Genomic DNA, 21,277 nt, shown 5'->3' on the forward strand with positions numbered 1-21,277 from the left:
TGAGCACAGGTAGACAGAGCGGCAGGCAGAGGCAGAGGGAAAAGCAGGCTCACTGCTGAGCAAGGAGCCCGATGCGGGACTCGATCCCAGGATGCTGGGATCATGACCTGAGCCGAAGGCAGTAGCTTAACTGAGCCATCCAGGTGTCCTGGCAGATTTTTTTTTTTTTTTAAGTTTTTACACTACAGATAAATGTATTTTTAAAAACTAAAAATGTGACTAAGTATACATTTAGCAGGATTTCATTAATTTGAACTCCACTAATTGAGAATTTCAATTGCTTGTCTAAAATGAAGTTTAAACTGACTTTCAGATTCTATTTTAAAGACAGTATTTCAACAAGAGAAGGTTTAGGAAAAGTGTTTTTTAACTTCTAACAATAGAAATGTGTTTACAGGGGCGCCCGGCAGGTTCAGTCAGCAGAGCAAGCTACTCATCTCAGAGGGTTGTGAGTTCAAGCCCCACACTGAACATAAATCTTACTTAAAAGAAAAAAAAAGAAAAGAAAAAAGACTATTTTTTTTTAAGTGAAAAAAGGGGTGTCTGGGTGGATGGCTCAGTCAGATGAGTGTCCAACTCTTGGTCTCAGTTCTGGTCTTAATCTCAAGAGTCTTCAGTTCAAGGCCCATGTTGGGCTCCACGCTCAGCGTGTAGTCTACTCGAGAAAAAAAAAAGGAAGCAAAAGAAATATGTTTAAGGACTCTGGCATATTAATTGTTGATATGGAAATAAATTTGCTGATTAGCTCTAATTTGCCATCTTTACAGACCTGTAAACAATTTAGAGTGCTCTCACAGTGGTTATTGTACCCAATTGCTTTCCAAAACCCTGAGAAGCTGACTGAGGAAACTGGAGCATTCTCATTTTACACATGGCAGGAACAGAGAAGCCAAGCAACTTGCCCAAGGTCACAATGTGAGAATAAACACATCTAATGTCTAATACTCTTTCCATATAAATAGTATTTAACTCCTTTCTTTAAATTTTTTTGAAGACTTATTTGAGAGAGAGAGAACATGCACACGTGGGCGGGGGGGGGGGGCACAGAGAGAGAGGAAGGAGAGCCGCAGACTCCCCAGGGAGCCCAACTCAGGGCTCACAACCATGAGGATCATGACCTGAGCCAAAACCAAGAGTCAAATGCTTAACTAACTGAGCCACCCACCCAGGCACCCCTTAGCTCCTTTTTTATTAAAGCAAACACACATAACATCAAACTAAAATATTACTACTAACTATTTGGCATTTCTATACATACCTAAAAGAAGTTATGCCATACATGCACCATCTACTATAAAGATTCTATGTTATGATTAAAATCATGTAAAGCCTTTGGGAATGATAAAGAACTAAAGGAAACAGAAAATTTTAAGCCTAATAAGGAAAGTGGCACGATGACAGAGGGACTTTTTCTGTTACAGAATCATAAACTATAGTTTCGTCAGGAAGCTAAACTTTTAAATTATATATTTCCTAAGTCACAGCTTTCAGCAATTTAGACAGGTTTTACTGTACTTACTTCAAGCACACCCACCTTATATGTGAATCTCAAAAATAACAGATGATAAACTCACAGTTCAAAAATTATTTAATGGAAAAGCTGATGGACAGAAAGCTATTGGGGGTAAAATTATATGTAGATTTTCTGAACACAGATCTGCTGAGTGATCAAACTACAATTATGAGGTTCAAAAAAGAAGCACTGAAAATTTTGTCATGATTTCAAAATCGACATTAATAATGTTATTTTCGGCCCACAACACACATACTCTGACAAGATATAATGTTTTGTCAGTTTAAAACACCACCTGAGGGACGCCTGGGTGGCTCAGCTGGTTAAGCGTCTGCTTTCGATGATCCCAGCGTCCTGAGATCGAGTCCCCCATTGGGCTCCCTGCTCAGCGGGAAGCCTGCTTCTCCCTCTGCCTCTGCCGGCTACTCTCCTGCTTATGCTCTCTCTCTCTCTGACAAATTAATAAATAAAACTTTTTACAAATAAATAAATAAAGCACGACCTGAGTAAATAAACAAGTAACCATTCAGCAAAGTACGGAAGCATTTCTGAAGCCTTTTCTTCCCCTTAGCAAAGAGAAAATTACAGAAATCATTCACAAAACTAACTAGAATCAGCCCATTCAGTGGTTAAACTGTGGGAATGTTAATGTTTTAAAAGGGCCTATTCATGGGAAAAAGTCAAAGGATAAAAACTGCATATAAATTTATTATAGCAGTTTTTAATGCACCAAGCAGAACCAAAAAGGTGTTTATATTCATGTGATTCACAGACAATCCTAAATGTTGTCATTCAACTGCCAAAACGAAAGGAACTATAACTATTAAAACGTCAAAGTTTCAGCAGCCACCATGCAAGATAATATTGTCTTTATTTTCTCAAGAAAGGAACAGAAAAAAAATGACTTCAAAATCCAGATTCCAAACAACACACCGAGAAAAGCAAAGAAGGGAGCATCTGCAATAAAACGCACTTGCCCCTTACTTTAATGTTTTAAACAAGGTTAGTTATATTGCCCCCATTTAAACTGGTAGTTTGAAGGAGCCATCAACCCGGGCCAAACTCAACGAATCTTCGAAAGGGATCTTGCACAGAAAGATATCAATGAAAGAACAGGAAATAAAGGTTTTTAACTCAAGATGTAAAAACTGAACTTCTTTGGGGCCCTCAACTGGAGAAAATAAGATGCCAAAAAAAGAAATCTCAAATTATTTCTTCCCTCAGTCAAACAGTGAGGACGTGCAAACGTCTGATGGAAGAAATCGAGTTGAGGAGGCGGTCAGCAGGCCCCCCAGGCCCACCTCAACAGCACAGCAGAAGCTTCACCTTGAGAGGTGCTCATAAGACCGCACAGCAAGTACGCCAAAGAGAATAAAAACACAGCCGTGGAGACAGGCCTCAAAAATTCAAAGAAAAAAATAGTTTTACAATGACTGAATAGTTTCTGTCAGTTAAAAACTTGTGACCGAATTCAATAAAGTCTCTTTTCCTGTTTCTCAGCTGAGGAAACAGATCAAGGACCTCTGAGAAAAGATCATTCAGGCAGCTCCCTGGGAACAGAGAGAAACCCCACTCCACGCAAGGCAAGGTTAAAACACCAGAGAGACTATCCAGCCACTTGCTTGATTTAAACGTAAATAATGTAATCATTACCTTTACGTTGTGAATAAGGGCACTCGAACATTAAAGTACCAGCGCTTGGGACATACTGGGCTTTGAAAGTGCTTGAAAATGTGAACAGATAATCGGGTGATTCTCTACTGTAGTTAGATTTGGCAGGTCTTTAACCGTTATTTGAAGCTCAGTCTGTATGATGCTTCCAAGTGGAGACTGTGTAGCAGGACGGTCAACAGATTCCATGTCCACAGCTTCAGAATCTGGATTTAAATCTGGTTGGCACCAGCTGTGAACTGTGTGATCCTGGACAACCCCCAGGTCTCTGCGTCCTCGCCTGCAGTCCCTACATCACAGACCTGATGGGAGATGTACACAGGGACAGGCCCTGAGGGCAAAGAGCGAGCACTGGGCTACACAGTGAGCGCTCAGTTAAGAACCGCTGAATTAACCATCATGTTTGCGTTAGAAAGTCTTTTGGCTGAATACACGCATTTTTTTATAATGTAAGAGGGATCCCCGGAAAAAAAAATCAGACTGGTAACTGGAACCTAACAACTGCACAGAAATGGCAAACCGGAGCACCTGAGTGGCACAGTCGATTAAGCACCTGACTCTTGATGTCAGCTGAGTTGTGATCTCAGGGTCGTGAGATCGAGCCCCATCTCGGGCTCCGTGCTCAGTGAGGAGTCTGCTGGAGACATTCTCTCTCTCTCTGCCCTCCCCCATGTGCACTTTCCCTCTAAAATAACTTGTTTAAAATTTTTTTTATTAAAAAATAGAGTTTAAAGAAATGTGTAAATACAACAAACTGAAGTTTTAAACATGATGTGATGTGGTATGTACATACTATGGATACCATTCAGCTTTAAAAGGAAATTGAGGGGCGCCTGGGTGGCTCAGTGGGTGAAGTATTTGCCTTTGGCTCAGGTCATGATTCCAGCGTCCTGGGATCGAGCCCGGCATCTGGCTCCCTGCTCAGCGGGGATTCTGCTTCTCCCTCTACACCGCTCCTCCCCCACACTTGTGTGCTCTCTCTCGCTCACTCTCTCTAAAACATAAAATCTTAAAAAAAAAAAAAAAGAGGTGGGGGGTATAGACACATGCTACTGCATGGATGAACCTTAGAATTCTGCTACGCGAAAGAAACCAGACGCAACATGACAGATACTAAATGGTTCCATTTATATGAGGTGCCTAGAATAGACAACTTCATAGAGACAGAAAGTAGACCAGAGGGCCCCAGGGGCTGGGGAAAAGAGGAGTCAGGAGTTATTATTTAATGGGTACAGAGTTTCTGTCTGAAATGATGAAAAAGTTCTGGAAATGGACACTGATGATGACCATAACTGGGAATGTACTTAATGCCACTGAATCACACATTTAAAAACGGCTACAACAGTAAATTTCATGTTATGTAAATTTTCCCATAATAAAACAAACTATGTGAGTAAAATCTTTCCATACATTATAGGAGAGTAAGTAAATTTTAACAGATGCAACTCAATTCTCAAATATCAACATGAAAACCTGCTCATCTCTGGACTATCATGCAACAAAAAAAATCTCTAACACGGCCAAAAAGTTTCCTTGCTCACTGTTTGCCTTTTACCACTCCTCTAACAAGCAGGACTGACTTCTGCTGCGGGTCCATATTCATACTTGCTATTCCTCTTCCTGGAATACTCTTTCCCCAGAATTTGCATGGCTCAGTCCCTGATTTTGCTCATGTCTCTGCTGCTTCCCTGCAGACCCTCTATCTAAAGATATCTAAGGAAACCTCCTGCTTCTATGTGCTCCCATTCTGTCACTCCGCATGACCTTGCTCTGCCTTAGTTTTCTTCACTGCACTTGGCACTTTCAGAAATGATTTTACAGATTTATTTCCTTTCTTATTGCCCATCTCCTCCACTAAAATGCAAGCTGCAAGAGGGCAGCTTCATTCTTCAAGTTCACTGAAAGATTTCCAGCTCCTAAAAATAGTGCCTGGGAAATAGGGGGCTTTTGATAACTATTTTTTTGGTAAATAAATTTTTCAAATTCCCATTTACTGGAAAAGAAATATGTCATACAGAATACGTTTTTTTTTTTCTTAAGATTTTATTTATTTATTGGACGGAGAGAGAGAGATCACAAGCAGGCAGAGAGGCAGGCAGAGAGGGGGAAGCAGGCTCCCTGTTGAGCAGAGAGCCCGATGCGGGGCTCAATCCCAGGACCCTGAGATCATGACCTGAACCGAAGGCAGAGGTTCAACCCACTGAGCCACCCAGGAGCCCCCAAAATACATTATTTTTAAGTTGCATAATAATAATAGAGTTTGATCCCATATTTGTAGGAGAAAAAAGGCAGATATAAATAAACATGACTGTAGGTATGTGCATTGTAAAAAGTATGGGAGAATATATTCTAAATATCAACAGTGACATTCTCTATGTGATGAGAACACATGACCATTTTCCCTTTTGTTTTATTTTCTAACTTTCTTACAATGAAAGATTTGTGTGATTAAAAAAAAAAAAAAAAAAAAAAAGATGATTTTTACCAGCAAAGCAACTACTATAAACTCACTCCCCTTAAACAGTTAGAGATATGCATAATGACTTGGCTACTATTAAGTTCATCAGAGTTTTACATTTAATCACAAAAAAAGAAATGACCAAAAAGTCCAAACATTAGTTAAATAAATTACTGTCCTCTGTAAGACAGAATATTGTACAGCCGTTTGAAATCTGTATTGTAGGAAAACAATGACATGAGGAAAATGTAAGTTAAAGAACACGTAGAATATGACGCATTTTTTTTTAAGATGTTATTTATTTGAGAGTTAGTGGGCAAGAAAGCAGGAGCGAGAGCACAAGCAGGGGGAGGAACAGAGAGAGAAGGAGAAGCAGACTCCCCACTGAGCAAGGAGCCGGACCCCGGCACTCCATCCCCAGGACTCCAGGATCACCACTGGAGTAGAAGGCAGACACTTAACCAACTGAGCCACTCAGGCGCCCCCTGATGCAAACATTTTATATGAGAGAACTGATGGCATATACACCAAAATGTTAACAATGGTTACTTCTTATTTCTTTTCTTTTTCTTTTTTTAAGTAGGCTCCAGGCCCAGCGTGAGCCCAACACGGGGCTTGAACTCAGGACCCTGAAATCAAGACCTGAGCTGACATCAAGAGTCAGATGTTTAACCAACTGAGCCACCCAAGCACCTCAATAACGGTTACTTCTTATCGCTATTATTTTTACCTTTTTTGCCTTTGTGCTTTGCTGTATGCAAAGGTACCAAAAGCAAACACACATTACTCTAGTATTCAAAAACATGAGCTTAAGTGACCGTGTTGACAGTGCCAAAAATCGCCTTCTTGCCTTGTTTGAGCGCCATCTAGTGCTCAGGACACGTAATACCATTTCCACAATGCAGTCGAGGTTTCTACAGGTACTCTTTACAAGGGCATTATGTAAGCACAGAGACAAATATCACTATACTCTGTGTCTGGCCTGATTTCTACAACTGAACAACTGACTCAAAAGAGTCAGAGGATTTCTGATCTTTAGGATAAAGTAGTTATCAGAAAAACTGGTCACATTTCTTTTTTTCATCCCTCAAATATTTTAGGCTAACTCTGAAGACAGACTAACTCCTTGAAGAAGTGGAAACTCAGACACTGTACATGCATTATGGTGTTTAATCTAGACGGTAGGCATTATTTCCATTTTACAGAAGCATCAAAAGGCCCAGTGAGATGAAGCAGCTTGCCTAGATTCACAAAGCTGGTGAGTAGTGGAGCTGAGATGTAAGACGAAGTTGGGCTGCTCCAAAATCCATGCTCCCCCAACACGCTTTGCTGTCTCCATTCTTTACAAGTCACCAAAAAAAAATCAATGCATCTTTTAGGAAAATTATTCTCATTCTCAATTAGCATACATGCATGTGGGCCTCTAAAAAAACAAAACCAACACACAGACCAAAAGCAGAAACACAATCATAAATACAGAGAACTGGTGGTTGCCAGAGGGGAGGGAGGCGGAGGGATAGATGAAATACATGAAGGAGATTAAGAGGTTTAAACTTTCAGTTATAAAATAAATAAATCATGGGATGAAAAGTATAGCAGAAAACATAATCAAGATTATAATGACATATGGTGACAGATGGTGACTACACGTTGAGGCGAGCACTGCTCAATGCATAGAATACTGAATCACTATGTTATACATCTAAAACGAGTATAATGTTGTATGTCAACTACATTTCAATAAAAATTAAATATACAAGCTATTACTATATTCCGGAGTGTTGCTCTCAAATCTAGAACTGTAAGCTCATTAAGCATTTATGTTCAAGTATCAATTTAAAACAAAAGAACATTTAAAACACACTGTGCTATCTACTCTTCTGTTGGCTATCTACTCTTCTGTTGGCCACTCAGTTCCATGAGGACAGCTGCCTGCCCTACTTTCTCCTTTCCTGCTCCTTCCAATCTAACATCCAGCCCACCCAAAAAGTAATGTCCCTAAAACAATACTTTCGCTAAATCCACTAAACAAGAACCTACAGTTCTAATCCTCAGCTTTCTAATAGGTGCGGCCAAAAAAATAAGCACCCTTCTCCAGGTCACCAGACCTGGGCAGCCCCATCACTTCACCCTGCAACACCATGAATCACGTTGGGAAGTGCTTTCAGTGATCCGTAAAATCCGTTCCCAACCTATTACACTTGTTTCTCATACCTTGCCAACACAAACTAGAAGAATTAATGGAAGTCATTTGGTCATACTTTACTCACAGCACAAGAATCACTTTTTTCTTTTTTTTAAGTAGGCTCCACACCCAGCATGGAGCCCAGCTGGGGGCTTGAACTCACAACCCCGAGATCAAAACCTGAGCTGAGATCAAGAGTTGGATGCTTAATTGACTAAGCCCCCCAGGTGCCCTCACAAGAATCATGTGTACACAGCTATTCACTGTGGCATTTGTTTGCAATGTAGTAACAAAATGCTGGAAGCAATCCAAATGGTTAAACTATATGGCTGTAGTAATTTTGGTATATTCAGGGATGATATGCTATGCCTTCATCAAAAAGAATGAGGAAGCTAATACATAGAAGGTTCTCCAAAATACAATCAAAGGAAAAAGCACAAAGTGCAAAAGCATATGTAATACATATTATCATCTACAACAAAGGGGAATGTATGTGCATGTGTTTGTAAATGCACGTGCTATGGTCTGAATGTTTGTGTCCCCCACCATAATATATATGTTGAAATACTAACCCCCTAAAGTGATGGTATTAGTAGGTGGGCCTTTGGGGTGATTAAGTCATGAGGATGAAACCCTCACACATGGGATCAGTACCATTACTAGAAAGGCCCCCAGAGAGCTTGCTCACCCCTCCCGCCAAGTGAAGAACAGAGAAGGTACTGGCTGTGCACCAGGGCGAGGACCCTTACCCAGTCATGCTGGTACTACAACCTCAGACTTCTGGTCTCCAGGACTGTGAACAATAAACTCCATTTGTTTTTAAGCTACCCAGTCAGTGGTATTTTATTATAGCGGCCTCAACAGACTAAAAAAACAGGAAATGTCCCTTGAAAGTACAGTTAAGATGTCTGGTAACATTGGTTGCCTCTGGGGAAGAGAACTAGACATACTGGAGGACAGAGGAAGAGAGACTTCCGTCACTTTTTAACCTCTAAGTCTTTTGAATTTTGGACAAGAATGTGTTATGGGGTGCCTGGATGGCTCAGTTGGTTAAGTATCCGACTCTTGATTTCGGCTCAGGTCATTATCTTGGGGTTGTGAGATCAAGCCCCGTGTGGAGTTCCATGCGCAGTGGAGAGTTTGCTTGAGATTCTCTCCCCCTCCCTCTGCCCCACCCCTGCGCTCACGAGGACTCTCTTGCTCTCTCTCTCAAATAAATCTCTAAAAAATAAAGAATGTGGGGCGCCTGGGTGGCTCAGTTGATTAGGCGTCTGCCTTCAGCTCGAATCATGATCCCAGGGTCTGGGGATCGAGTCCCACACTGAGCTCCCTGCTCAGTGGGGAGCCTGCTTCTCCTTCTCCCCATGCTTGTTCTCTCTCTCGCTCACTCTCTCACACACAAATAAATAAAATCTTTTAAAAAATAAAAAATAAAGAATGTATTCTTTTCAGACAAAAATAAATTATAATTCTTAAAATTCCATCTATAGACACCACGGTTCTTCCATTTCTTCACACCACCTGCCAATGCCAGAGGAGGCTCTAACCACAAGACAGGCCCCTGTGATCAACATTTTCCTCAGGCAGGCTCGTGTCCCACTGGTCCACACCCACACACAGAACTGTGTCCTGCCTCACTGCCTCTGTCCATGCTCTTTTCAGAGGCATTTGAGTTCTCTCTTTCCTTTTCTCTCCCTTTCTAAATCATTCACCTCAATTGGGGCTCTGTTCACATTCCAACACCTCCAGAACACTTTCCAGGACCCCGTAATCGTGACTATCCTACATGGTTATCCATGTACCTTCTAATACTGTTTTTTTGGAACATGACAACTGATCCTGAATTATTAAAAAAAAAAAAAAAACACTGAAGAAGTAATACCGTGGACTCTAAACAATGCAGGGGTTGGGAGCACCAACTCCCGCAAAGTAGAAAATCCACATTTAACTTCTGACCCAGAACTTAACCTCTAATAGCCTAATGTTTACCGGAAGCCTTACCAGTAACATTCAGTAGACTACCACATATTATGTATATGTATATATACTGTATTCTTATAGTAAATTTAGCTAGAGAAAAGATTATGCCATTAAGAAAATCATAAGGAAAATATATTTACAGTACTCTAATTGCAGTATAGTACCGTACCGCATTTATTGGTAAAAGATCCACATTTAAGTGCACCTGCAGAGTTCAAGTCTGTGTTGTTCAAGGGTCAACTGTAATTTCTGCTGAAGGAGTAATGACCACAGGTGATGCAGTTAGGGTATCTAATAAAATGAAAGCCTGATCTTAGCCTTTCTACTGAAAATCTTTCAGTGGTTCCCACTGATACTAGGACAAAATTGAAACTGCTTAATATTTTCTACAAGGCCCCTCAAATCGGCCAAACCCCCCACCCCTCACTTCTTCAGTTTTGCACACCTGCCACATTCTTCCTCACCACTGGGAGACTCTGCGGCTCCCCTACTGCGCCAGTCCTCCCCTACTCCCGCCCCCTTCCCTCTGGCTCAAGACTCTGAGCATCACTCCTGCTTTGGCTGCCTCCTGAAAGGAGTACTGGCTGAGGGACACAGGGGTGGGAAGGAGGTTTTCATTAAACATCCTTTGGTACCTTCTGGGATTTGAGCCAGAAGTGAAACAAACCTATGCCACTTCCTCCTGAAAATCTGTGACTCACCCTGTCCGATTCTAACTCAGACACTGAGCTCCTGCTACTGCTGTGCTCATGCTTCCCTGTACTACTTCTATAACAGCTTTTACCATAGTTCACTGCACTCATCTATTGGTTTATAGGTAGATTATAAGTCCTTGGAGGGCAAGAGACTCGACCTAGTTCTTCACTATATCCCGAAAAGCAAGTGAATAAATAATAGCTTATAAACAGTGAAAGGTCATCTGGCCCAGTTGTTCTCAGCGACAAGCATGACACATATTACAAATGCGATAAGCACACACCATACACTCACGTAGGGATATTCGGATGCCCACGAACCAAAAAAATAATAAGCATAGTTCTGTTTCTTGTTTTTGCTGCTATTATTTAGTAATCTATAAATGTACAAAATCAACCATGCAAGTAATTTAAAAATATTTTATAAGAAAAATAAACAGCATATTAAACTTAACTCTTAAATTAACCTTGATTTCATTTCAGACTTTTGCTTCACAAGTAATTTTTTTTAAAGATTTTATTTATTTATTTGACAGACAGAGATCACAAGGAGGCAGCGAGGCAGGCAGAGAAAGAGAGGAGGAAGCAGACTCCCCACTGAGCAGAGAGCCCTATGTGGGGCTCGATCCCAGGATCCTGGGACCATGACCTGAGCCGAAGGCAGAGGCTTTAACCCACTGAGCCACCCAGAAGCCCTCACAAGTCATTTTAATAAAGTGAAAAGTTAAAAAACTACTGAAGAGCCTAAACAGGATTTTGCAACCATGCCTGGAAACGCTAACAAAATCTGATTACTCTAGTGCCAACAGTAATTTATAGTAAGGAAGAATTAGATTAGTCCTAAAGGCCTTATAGTTTCCAAAATATTGGCAGACACCAGTTTTTGGCTGCAAAAATGGGCTGCACTTGAAAACCGCACATATGGGTCCAAGGAGTTCCAGAAGTGAGCAATCTCAAAAATGTCTAGGTTCAGAGATTCACCTCCATCCTGAGTCATTCACAAACTTGGTATTTCCATCCCTGCCTCTGTCAATGAGGTGGCACCTGCCAGCTCAGAGTCAAGGTCCTACAGGTCACACGTCCAACACCGGCACTGAGGGGGTAGGAGTCTCAAACCAAGCGACAGAGGGGCGCCACCACAAGTGAAGCCCCTGGGACTCTTCCCCCCACACCTGCCAAATGCAATGTGTTCACTTTCTGCTTTTCACACTTTCTGAGATTCCTGCAATACTTTTCTGCGTAAACTAGGGTGAATTAAGAAAAAGGAACGACGTCCAAAAGAATAAATACATGAGAGCAGCAGATTTTCGAGAAAGAGCAGGAATTAACAAAGCAAACTAGAGAGCCATGGTAATTCAAACTGTGAGGCAAACTCCAGAGGTTTAAGAAATAGACAAAAACGGCTAACACCTTATTCATATCACTGTTTCTTAAGCAATCCATCCTGCCCCTAGTACTCCAAAGTGCCAGCTCGGCATAAGCACGTGGACACACGACACACTCTTCTTCTCCAAAAGTACTTGGCTGGGGGGGTGGGGGGGCACCTGGGTGGCTCAGTGGGTTAAGCCTCTGCCTTCGGCTTGGGTCATGATCCCGAGGTCCTGAGAACGAGCTTCATTTCGGGCTCTCTACTCAGCGGGGAGCCTGCTTCCCTCTCTCTCTCTGCCTGCCTCTCTGCCTACTTGTGATCTCTGTCAAATGAATAAATAAAATCTTTAAAAACAAACAAACAAAAGTACTTGGCTATTATTTTCTTTCCTTTGCCATTTAAGTTTTAGAATCAGCTTACCAAGATCTCTCCACCTCACTCCCCCCAACCCCCAATAAAAGCTGTTGGGATTTTAACTGGAATTGCCTTCTCTACAGGTCAACTGCGGAAGAACTGACGTTTTAATGACAGTCTTCGAAATCTTTAAATGTGGTATCACTCTTCATTTAGTTAAGTCTTCTGTATTGTCTTTCAAAAGACACTGCGCTGCAGTTTACATAAGTGAGAAGAGAATTTGTTTTGACAACAAATGATGCGGTCTCTCTCTGACCTTTTTTCTCTTAGTGTTATTTCAATAGGAGCAGCAGTACTCAGTGACAACCCCTCAAAATTTGCTGACACTACAGCTGGCTTCAGTTTGACCTCTCCTGCCCCTCCACAGCATCTTTAATTTTCCAAGGATCTCAGAAGCAGTAGTAAGTAGTTGCTTTATATAATGTGCAACTAATCCGTGCTATCCCATGAACTGCAAACTAAGGGAAACTCCTGAGGCCCAATCCAGCTGTATCAAGGAGTTAGAAATTAAACTTTATTACCAAAATATATAAATAGCACAAAAAGGAAATGCCAATAATCCTTAATCCTTAAACACATAAAAACAAACATAACCTTGATCACTAAAAAGAGGCAAATTGAAACCATAAGGACAATACACATACATACATAGATTTTTCTTTTCTTTTAATTCACCATCAAAAAGAGAAAGAGACAGACCTTCCAAGCCTGGGATTAAGGGAGAGGGAAAGTACTTGTCACCATTATACTATTTTCATTAAACTGGTAAAGGAACAGAATTAAGTGCTTACACTTATCTAATAATATAGTAAAAACTGTATTTTATATAACCTAAATGATGAAGGAAAGCTCTTCTTTACAGAAAAGTTCCACTTAATAAATGTACAAGAAATGACCAAATTAGAAATATCACCATTTTGTAATTTCTTATGAAACAGGTGATTCAGACCAAAATCATCAACATTCTCAAATCTCTGAGCAAATTTAGCATAACCACACATTTTCTGTGTCCTGATGTAATACAGTACGAAGTATATAAAATCACTCATATAATACTCTTACCAAGACTGTTTAAATTTTATCAAGCCTTTAAATCTGTCTTCCAGTTTACAGAAAACAAAAAAAATTTTTTTTTAAAGTTATGGTATGAGAAGCAATCAAGTAAATCATGAAGGTAAAACATTCTACAGAAAAACAGACCCAATTTGTTCTTAATAGCACAGGAAAAAACCTGTGGCAGGGGCTGGAGAGTGAGTACCTCTATTCTACAGACATTTAGGAAATATACCAACTGCACCGTACCCACCTTATTTGGTTCCTAATATTAGCAACCTTTATAAAACAACAGGGGAAATGTCAATATGGACTGGGTAGGAGGACTTATTAATTTTGTTAGGTCTAATAATGGTATTAAGTCACAGAAGAAAATGTCCTTATTTTACTTTAAAATATTTTAGAGGGGTGCCTGGGTGGCTCAGTGGGTTAAAGCCTCTGCCTTCAGCTCAGGTCATGATCTCAGGATCCTGGGATCGAGCCCCGCATCGGGCTCTCTGCTCAGCATGGAGTCTGCTTCTCCCTCTCTCTCCCCCGTCTCTCTGCCACTCCCTCTGCTTGTGAGCTGGCCCGCTCTCTCTCCCTCTCTTTGTCAAATAAATACATAAAATATTTAAAAAAAAAAAAATACATTTTACTTAACTGTGGGGGGAAAACGCAAGGGACAGCAGCAGAAAAAATAAAAAACAAGGTATGTATAGGATGCTAGCACTTGTGTTCAATTTTCTAAAACTACATGCGATAAATGCTTAAGTAACCTTGTACTATTCTAGAGATTCAAAAGAAACTGCTATGAGGAATCATCTCTGGGGAAGGGAGGTGGCTGGGTGGAAGAAAAGAGAAAAATGTATTTTCTACTTGCATCTCTTTATTTTCTACTGGCACATGTATGACAGGATAGACTGATGGACAGATAGAACATTAAAAACTTTCTTTTTTTAATAAGCATACCACACAAGTTCATGTGGCCTTCTACATGGATTTTCAATCTCCAAGTAACCTTTTACCTGCTGGTTGGTGCAGGGAAAGAAAACGAGAGAAGCTGATTCCAGAATGGGTCGTTCTCAGAGACAGATTCTGTGCCCGATAACTTTTTTAAGTACTCATTTTTAGGAAGATCACCGATTCTGCTGCTGTTCGATCCCATCTTCTAATCTGGTAGATAACTTGCCCTTAAGCCTTCATTTCCACAAGACAACCTATAAAGAATGAAAAGAAATTTCATACTTGTTCACAATTAACCATATTTTTCCTATCTTTGACACAAATATAAGAAAGAAAAAAAAACAACGGTAACCTTACTTGAAGAAATCACACTTCTATTTTTAAATATATTAGACACCAGATACAGAGTTACAAAGGAGGGAATAGGGATAAAATCTGTCTTAGCCAACACATACACAAAAATCTAAGTCTATGGTTGTAGATCTTTGAATGGGCATACCTCTGCCTAAGAATATATCTCAAAGCAAATCCCTAACAATGACAACTTATTACAAATTGTCTGAAAATGAGGCTCCTTTACAATGAAGGATGGTGATAGATAAAGACTGGATGTCTTGAATGTCCTCAGAAGGGTACAAGTAGTTGAAGTGATGACCACGTGCTACCTACACTCAGGGGAAAATGAGGCTTGAACTGAGTCACATGCTGAATGAGAAATGGGCTCCCTGTTCCAAAGCAGTCACTTAGTGTCCTTCTCGTTCTGTGGTCACGCACATCAGCATTTGTTGGCATGCCTCTTCTCCTAAACCATTGGTTTTGGTGGTTTTTTGTTGTTTGGGGGGTTTTTTGGTTTTTTTTTTTTTTAATTTTTGTTTTGTTTTGGAGAGGGTGGGAGAGACAGAGGGAAGGGGAGAGAGACAATGCAAAGCAGGCTCCACGCCCAGCAGGGAGCCCAACATCAATCTAAGGACCCTGAGATCATGACCTGAGCCCAAATCAAGAGCTGGACGCTTAACCCACTGAGCCACCCAGGCTCTTACCTTTCTACCCCCAATGTCTAGATAGCATTTAACAGGCATTCCCTAAGTAGTATGTTGAAGGGAAGAGTAGATGAATAAATGATTAGCATCTTCAATATTTGTTGTAGTTGGTCACTAACGGGAAAACTAATAGTTAAAATACCAATCACTATCTTCATCAAATCACACTTAACCTAGTTCCAAATCATGTTCTATCTCAATTTGTTCAAGAAAAGTCTCTCACTGATGATAAAATGGTGGTGAGATGAATAATAAATTACACTATGTTAAAATTACCATTGCAATGAAAGCAAATGATATCCAAAGGAAGCTCGGGTCAGATGAGAACTTATATTAGTAGTGACTTACTTTCTTATGTCTGTCCCTCCTTACTCCACAGAGACATTGAAGCCAACATCAGAATTTGGAAGCATGCCTTCCACGTTCTCTTTGGAACTCTGGGACTGGCTTAGGCTCAATTATCTAAAGACATGAGGCTTCCCCAATGCGCAGGGACAGCTGATCTTCTGAATATGAGGGAGAAATACTGATCTGGCTTCTTATCACCTGAAATCAAGACCACTACTACTTTCCTCTTCCCTACTCAGGGGACAGAGACCCCAAAACCAGCTGGCTCCTACTAATCCTCCATATCAAGCCAGCCAACCATAAAGTCTTGATTATGGTTTAACTTCTCAAATAAGAATTATTAAGCCTAATGAGAAAATGCTATAAAAATATTGTGCAATATATAAATATCTTACTCGTTATAACTTATTCCAGAGCTGTTTTATATATCTTAAGCAATTTAAAATTAAATTTTTAAATATAATCTTACAATGGGGTACATTACACTAATGAAAGTGAATTAATGAGAGCTACAATTACCAACATGGACAATTCTCAAAAGTATATCTTTTAAAAAGTGTTACAGAATAACAGACATGGTATGATTTCATTTCTAGGATTTTTACAACATGCGAACAATATTATTATGGATATATTCATAGCTACTACAAGTATTAAAACATACACAGGAAAAATACACAAATTCAGAAGAATGCTTTTTACAAAATGTTATCAGGAAAAGCTCAGAGGGGCTTTAGCAGTATCAATAAATACCTTCTCAAACAGGAAAGGGGAAAGGAATAGAAGGAAAGGGATGAAGCACATGTAGCAAATATATAGGTCTGCTGACAACTGACAGTATGGGGACACCTGGCTGGCTCGGTCAGAAAGCACATGACTCTTGATCTCAGGGTTTTGAGTTTGAGCCCCATGTTGGGTGTAGAGAGTACTTGGGGAAAAAAAAACAGTAGTAATAAAAGAAACAAAAATGGACATTATATATATGGGTTTTGGCCTATTACCCCTCTATTCCTATCATTCATATATATATATGTATATATATATATACATATATATATATACATATATATATATACATATATATATATATATTTTTTAAAGGATGGTTTCTCAATCTCTGGCCTATTACCCCTCTATTCCTATCATTCATATATATATATATGAATAAATACATATATATATTTTAAAGGATGTTTCTCAATCTCTCAGTAACAATACTGGAAGCTAGATAACAGGGAAGCAATGCTTTTAAAATATTAATAAAAACAATTTAAGCTAGATTTCAATAGCTAGCCAAGCTACCAGTTAAGTATGAAAGTAGAATAAAAGCATATTTTAGACTTGCCACAGCTGAAAAAACCTCCCATGGAGAAACTAAACAGCATCCTTCTAAAGAATGAATGGGTCAACCAGGAAATTAAAGAAGAATTGAAAAAAATCATGGAAACAAATGATAATGAAAACACAATGGTTCAAAATCTGTGGGACACAGCAAAGGCAGTCCTCAGAGGAAAATATATAGCAGTACAAGCCTTTCTCAAGAAACAAGAAAGGTCTCAAATACACAATCTAACCCTACACCTAAAGAAGCTGGAGAAAGAACAAGAAAGAAAGCCTAAATTCAGCAGGAGAAGAGAAATAATAAAGATCAGAGCAGAAATCAATGAAATAGAAACAACAAAAAAAAAAAAACAATAGAACAAATCAACGAAACTAGGAGCTGGTTCTTTGAAAGAATTAATAAGATTGATAAACCCCTGGCCAGACTTATCAAAAAGAAGAGAGAAAGGACCCAAATAAAATCATGAATGAAAGAGGAGAGATCACAACTAACACCAAAGAAATACAGACAATTATAAGAACATACTATGAGCAACTCTACGCAAACAAATTTGACAATCTGGAAGAAATGGATGCATTCCTAGGGACATATAAACTACCACAACTGAACCAGGAAGAAATAGAAAACCTGAACAGAACCATAACCAGTAAGGAGATTGAAACAGTCATCAAAAATCTCCAAACAAAAGCCCAGGGCCAGACGGCTTCCCGGGGGAATTCTACCAAACATTTAAAGAAGAACTAATTCCTATTCTCCTGAAACGGTTCCAAAAATAGAAATGGAAGGAAAACTTCCAAACTCATTTTATGAGGCCAGCATCACCTTGATCCCAAAACCAGACAAGGATCCCATCAAAAAAGAGAATTACAGACCAATATCCTTAATGAACACAGATGTGAAAATTCTCACCAAAATACTAGCCAATAGGATTCAACAGTACATTGAAAGGATTATTCACCACAACCAAGTGGGATTTATTCCAGGGCTGCAGGGTTGGTTCAACATCCGCAAATCAATCAATGTGATACAACACATTAATAAAAGAAAGAACAAGAACCATATGATACTCTCCATAGATGCTGAAAAAGCATTTGACAAAGTACAGCATCCCTTCCTGATCAAAACTCTTCAAAGTGTAGGGATAGAGGGCACATACTTCAATATTATCAAAGCCATCTATGAAAAACACACCACAAATATCATTCTCAATGGAGAAAAACTGAAAGCTTTTCCGCTAAGGTCAGGAACACGGCAGGGATGTCCATTATCACCACTGCTATTCAACATAGTACTAGAAGTCCTAGCCTCAGCAATCAGACAACAAAAAGAAATTAAAGGCATCCAAATCAGCAAAGAAGTCAAACTATCACTCTTTGCAGATGATATGATACTATATGTGGAAAACCCAAAAGACTCCACTCCAAAACTGCAAGAACTTGTACAGGAACTTAATAAAGTGTCCGGATATAAAATCAATGCACAGAAATTAGTTGCATTTCTCTACACCAACAACAAGACAGAAGAAAGAGAAATTAGGGAGTCAATCCCATTTACAATTGCACCCAAAACCATAAGATACCTAGGAATAAACCTAACCAAAGAGGCTAAGAATCTATACTCAAACTATAAAGTACTCATGAAAGAAATTAAGGAAGACACAAAGAAATGGAAAAATGTTCCATGCTCCTGGATTGGAAGAACAAATATTGTGAAAATGTCTATGCTACCTAAAGCAATCTACACATTTAATGCAATCCCTATCAAAATCCCACCCATTTTTTTCAAAGAAATGGAACAAATAATCCTAAAATTTGTATGGAACCAGAAAAGATCTCGAATAGCCAAAGGAATATTGAAAAAGAAAGCCAAAGTTGGTGGCATCACAATTCCGGACTTCAAGCTCTATTACAAAGCTGTCATCATCAAGACAGCATAGTACTGGCACAAAAACAGACACATAGATCAATGGAACAGAATAGAGAGCGAGCCCAGAAATAGACCCTCAACTCTATGGTCAACTAATCTTCGACAAAGCAGGAAAGAATGTCCAATGGAAAAAAGACAGCCTCTTCAATAAATGGTGTTGGGAAAATTGGACAGCCACATGCAGAAAAATGAAATTGGACCATTTCCTTACACGACACACGAAAACAGACTCAAAATGGATGAAGGACCTCAACGTGAGAAAGGAATCCATCAAAAATCCTTGAGGGGAAAACAGGCAGCAACCTCTTCGACCTCAGCCGCAGCAACGTCTTCCTAGGAACATCAACAAAGGCAAGGGAAGCAAGGGCAAAAATGAACTATTGGGATTTCATCAAGATCAAAAGCTTTTGCACAGCAAAGGAAACAGTTAACAAAACCAAAAGACAACTGACAGAATGGGAGATGATATTTGCAAACGACTTATCAGATAAAGGGCTAGTGTCCAAAATCTATAAAGAACTTAGCAAACTCAACACCCAAAGAACAAATAATCCAATCAAGAAATGGACAGAAGACATGAACAGACATTTCTGCAAAGAAGACATCCAGATGGCCAACAGACACATGAAAAAGTGCTCCACATCACTCCGCATCAGGAAAATACAAATCAAAACCACAATGAGATACCACCTCACACCAGTCAGAATGGCTAAAATTAACAAGTCAGGAAATGACAGATGCTGGAGAGGATGCGGAGAAAGGGGAACCCTCCTACACTGTTGGTGGGAATGCAAGCTGGTGCAACCACTCTGGAAAATAGCATGGAGGTTCCTCAAAAAGTTGAAAATAGAACTACCCTATGACCCAGCAATTGCACTACTGGGTATTTACCCTAAAGATACAAACGTAGTGATCCGAAGCGGCATGTGTACCCGAATGTTTATAGCAGCAATGTCTACAATAGCCAAACTGTGGAAAGAACCTAGATGTCCATCAACAGATGAATGGATAAAGATGATGTGGTATGTATATACAATGGAATACTATGCAGCCATCAAAAGAAATGAAATCTTGCCATTTGTGATGACGTGGATGGAACTAGAGGGTATCATGCTTAGCGAAATAAGTCAACCAGAGAAAGACAACTATCATATGATCTCCCTGATATAAGGAAGTGGAGATGCAATGTGGGGGGTTAGGGGGGTAGGAGAAGAATAAATGAAACAAGATGGAATCGGGAGGGAGACAAACCATAAGTGACTCTTAATCTCACAAAACAAACTGAGGGTTGCTGGGGGGAGGGGGGTCAGGAGACGGGGGTGGGGTTATGGACATTGGAGAGGGTATGTGCTATGGTGAGTGCTGTGAAGTGTGTAAACCTGGCGATTCACAGACCTGTACCCCTGGGGATAAAAATACATTATACGTTTATAAAAAAATAAATAAATAAAATAAAATAAAATTTAAAAACCTCCCATGGACCCATTTTCTGAAGCTACTGGAAGATGTATCCTTTCAATGCAAAGGAATAAAACAAGAAAAATGAAGACAACAAGGTCAAGATGCAAAGGATACAACATGAGACAGGGAAGACATGTACTACAGCCTGGGACAGGAGTCCAGACAACCCCATGACCTCCATGGTAAGCAAATCAGAGAGCAGAGGTCACCTGATGTGTCTGACCTTATTCTGTGGAGGATTACAATATCATAGGAGAATCTGGCAGGATTCTCTGAACTGATATCATTCTCTAAATGATAGCTAACTAGAAAATAAATGATTTTTTTGTAACTATATACTTTGGAAAAAACAAAAATCGTTCGAAAAAGGTCATGTTACCATAGTATATGACTCAATTCAACAGCTATCAATATTTATGTAATCATCATAATAGAAACAGTAAATAAAGACTTAACCAAAAATTGTGAGGTAACTGTATTGGGAAGATGTTAAAAAAAATGAAGTGGGAGTAGATTTAAGAGTGCGAAATCCTGGGGCGCCTGGGTGGCTCTGTGGGTTAAGCCTCTGCCTTCGGCTCAGGTCATGATCTCAGGGTCCTAGGATGGAGCCCCGCATCAGGCTCTCTGCTCGGCAGGGAGTCTGCTCCCCCCTGCCACTTGCCTCTCTGCCTACTTGTGATCTCTCTGTCAAACAAACAAATAAATAAAAATCTTTAAAAAAATAATAATAACTAAAAAAAAAAAGTGTGAAATCTTCGTCTTCCATAATAGGCAGGAACTCAACAGAAACATCTAAAATTCCTAAATCAGCAAATAACAGTAAAAGTGTATTATTATAGGGACGCCTGGGTGGCTCAGTTGGTTAGGCGGCTGCCTT

The 21,277-nt window shown here is 39.8% G+C and overlaps 1 protein-coding gene across 1 annotated transcript in view; it reads right to left on the reverse strand.

Moving 5' to 3' along the window:
* The window catches only part of LOC111142404 (dymeclin), a 336,078-nt gene that overhangs the window by 291,212 nt on the left and 23,589 nt on the right, over positions 1–21,277 (reverse strand). The window contains exon 2 of the mRNA XM_022495468.1: positions 14,346–14,537. Coding sequence (XP_022351176.1) covers positions 14,346–14,485 — 140 coding nt within the window. The 5' untranslated portion in view covers positions 14,486–14,537. The remainder of the gene's footprint in view (positions 1–14,345; positions 14,538–21,277) is intronic.

Source organism: Enhydra lutris, unplaced genomic scaffold (genome assembly GCF_002288905.1).
Source record: "Enhydra lutris kenyoni isolate GAN:26980312 unplaced genomic scaffold, ASM228890v2 scaffoldscaffold8, whole genome shotgun sequence".
NCBI lineage: Eukaryota > Metazoa > Chordata > Mammalia > Carnivora > Mustelidae > Enhydra > Enhydra lutris.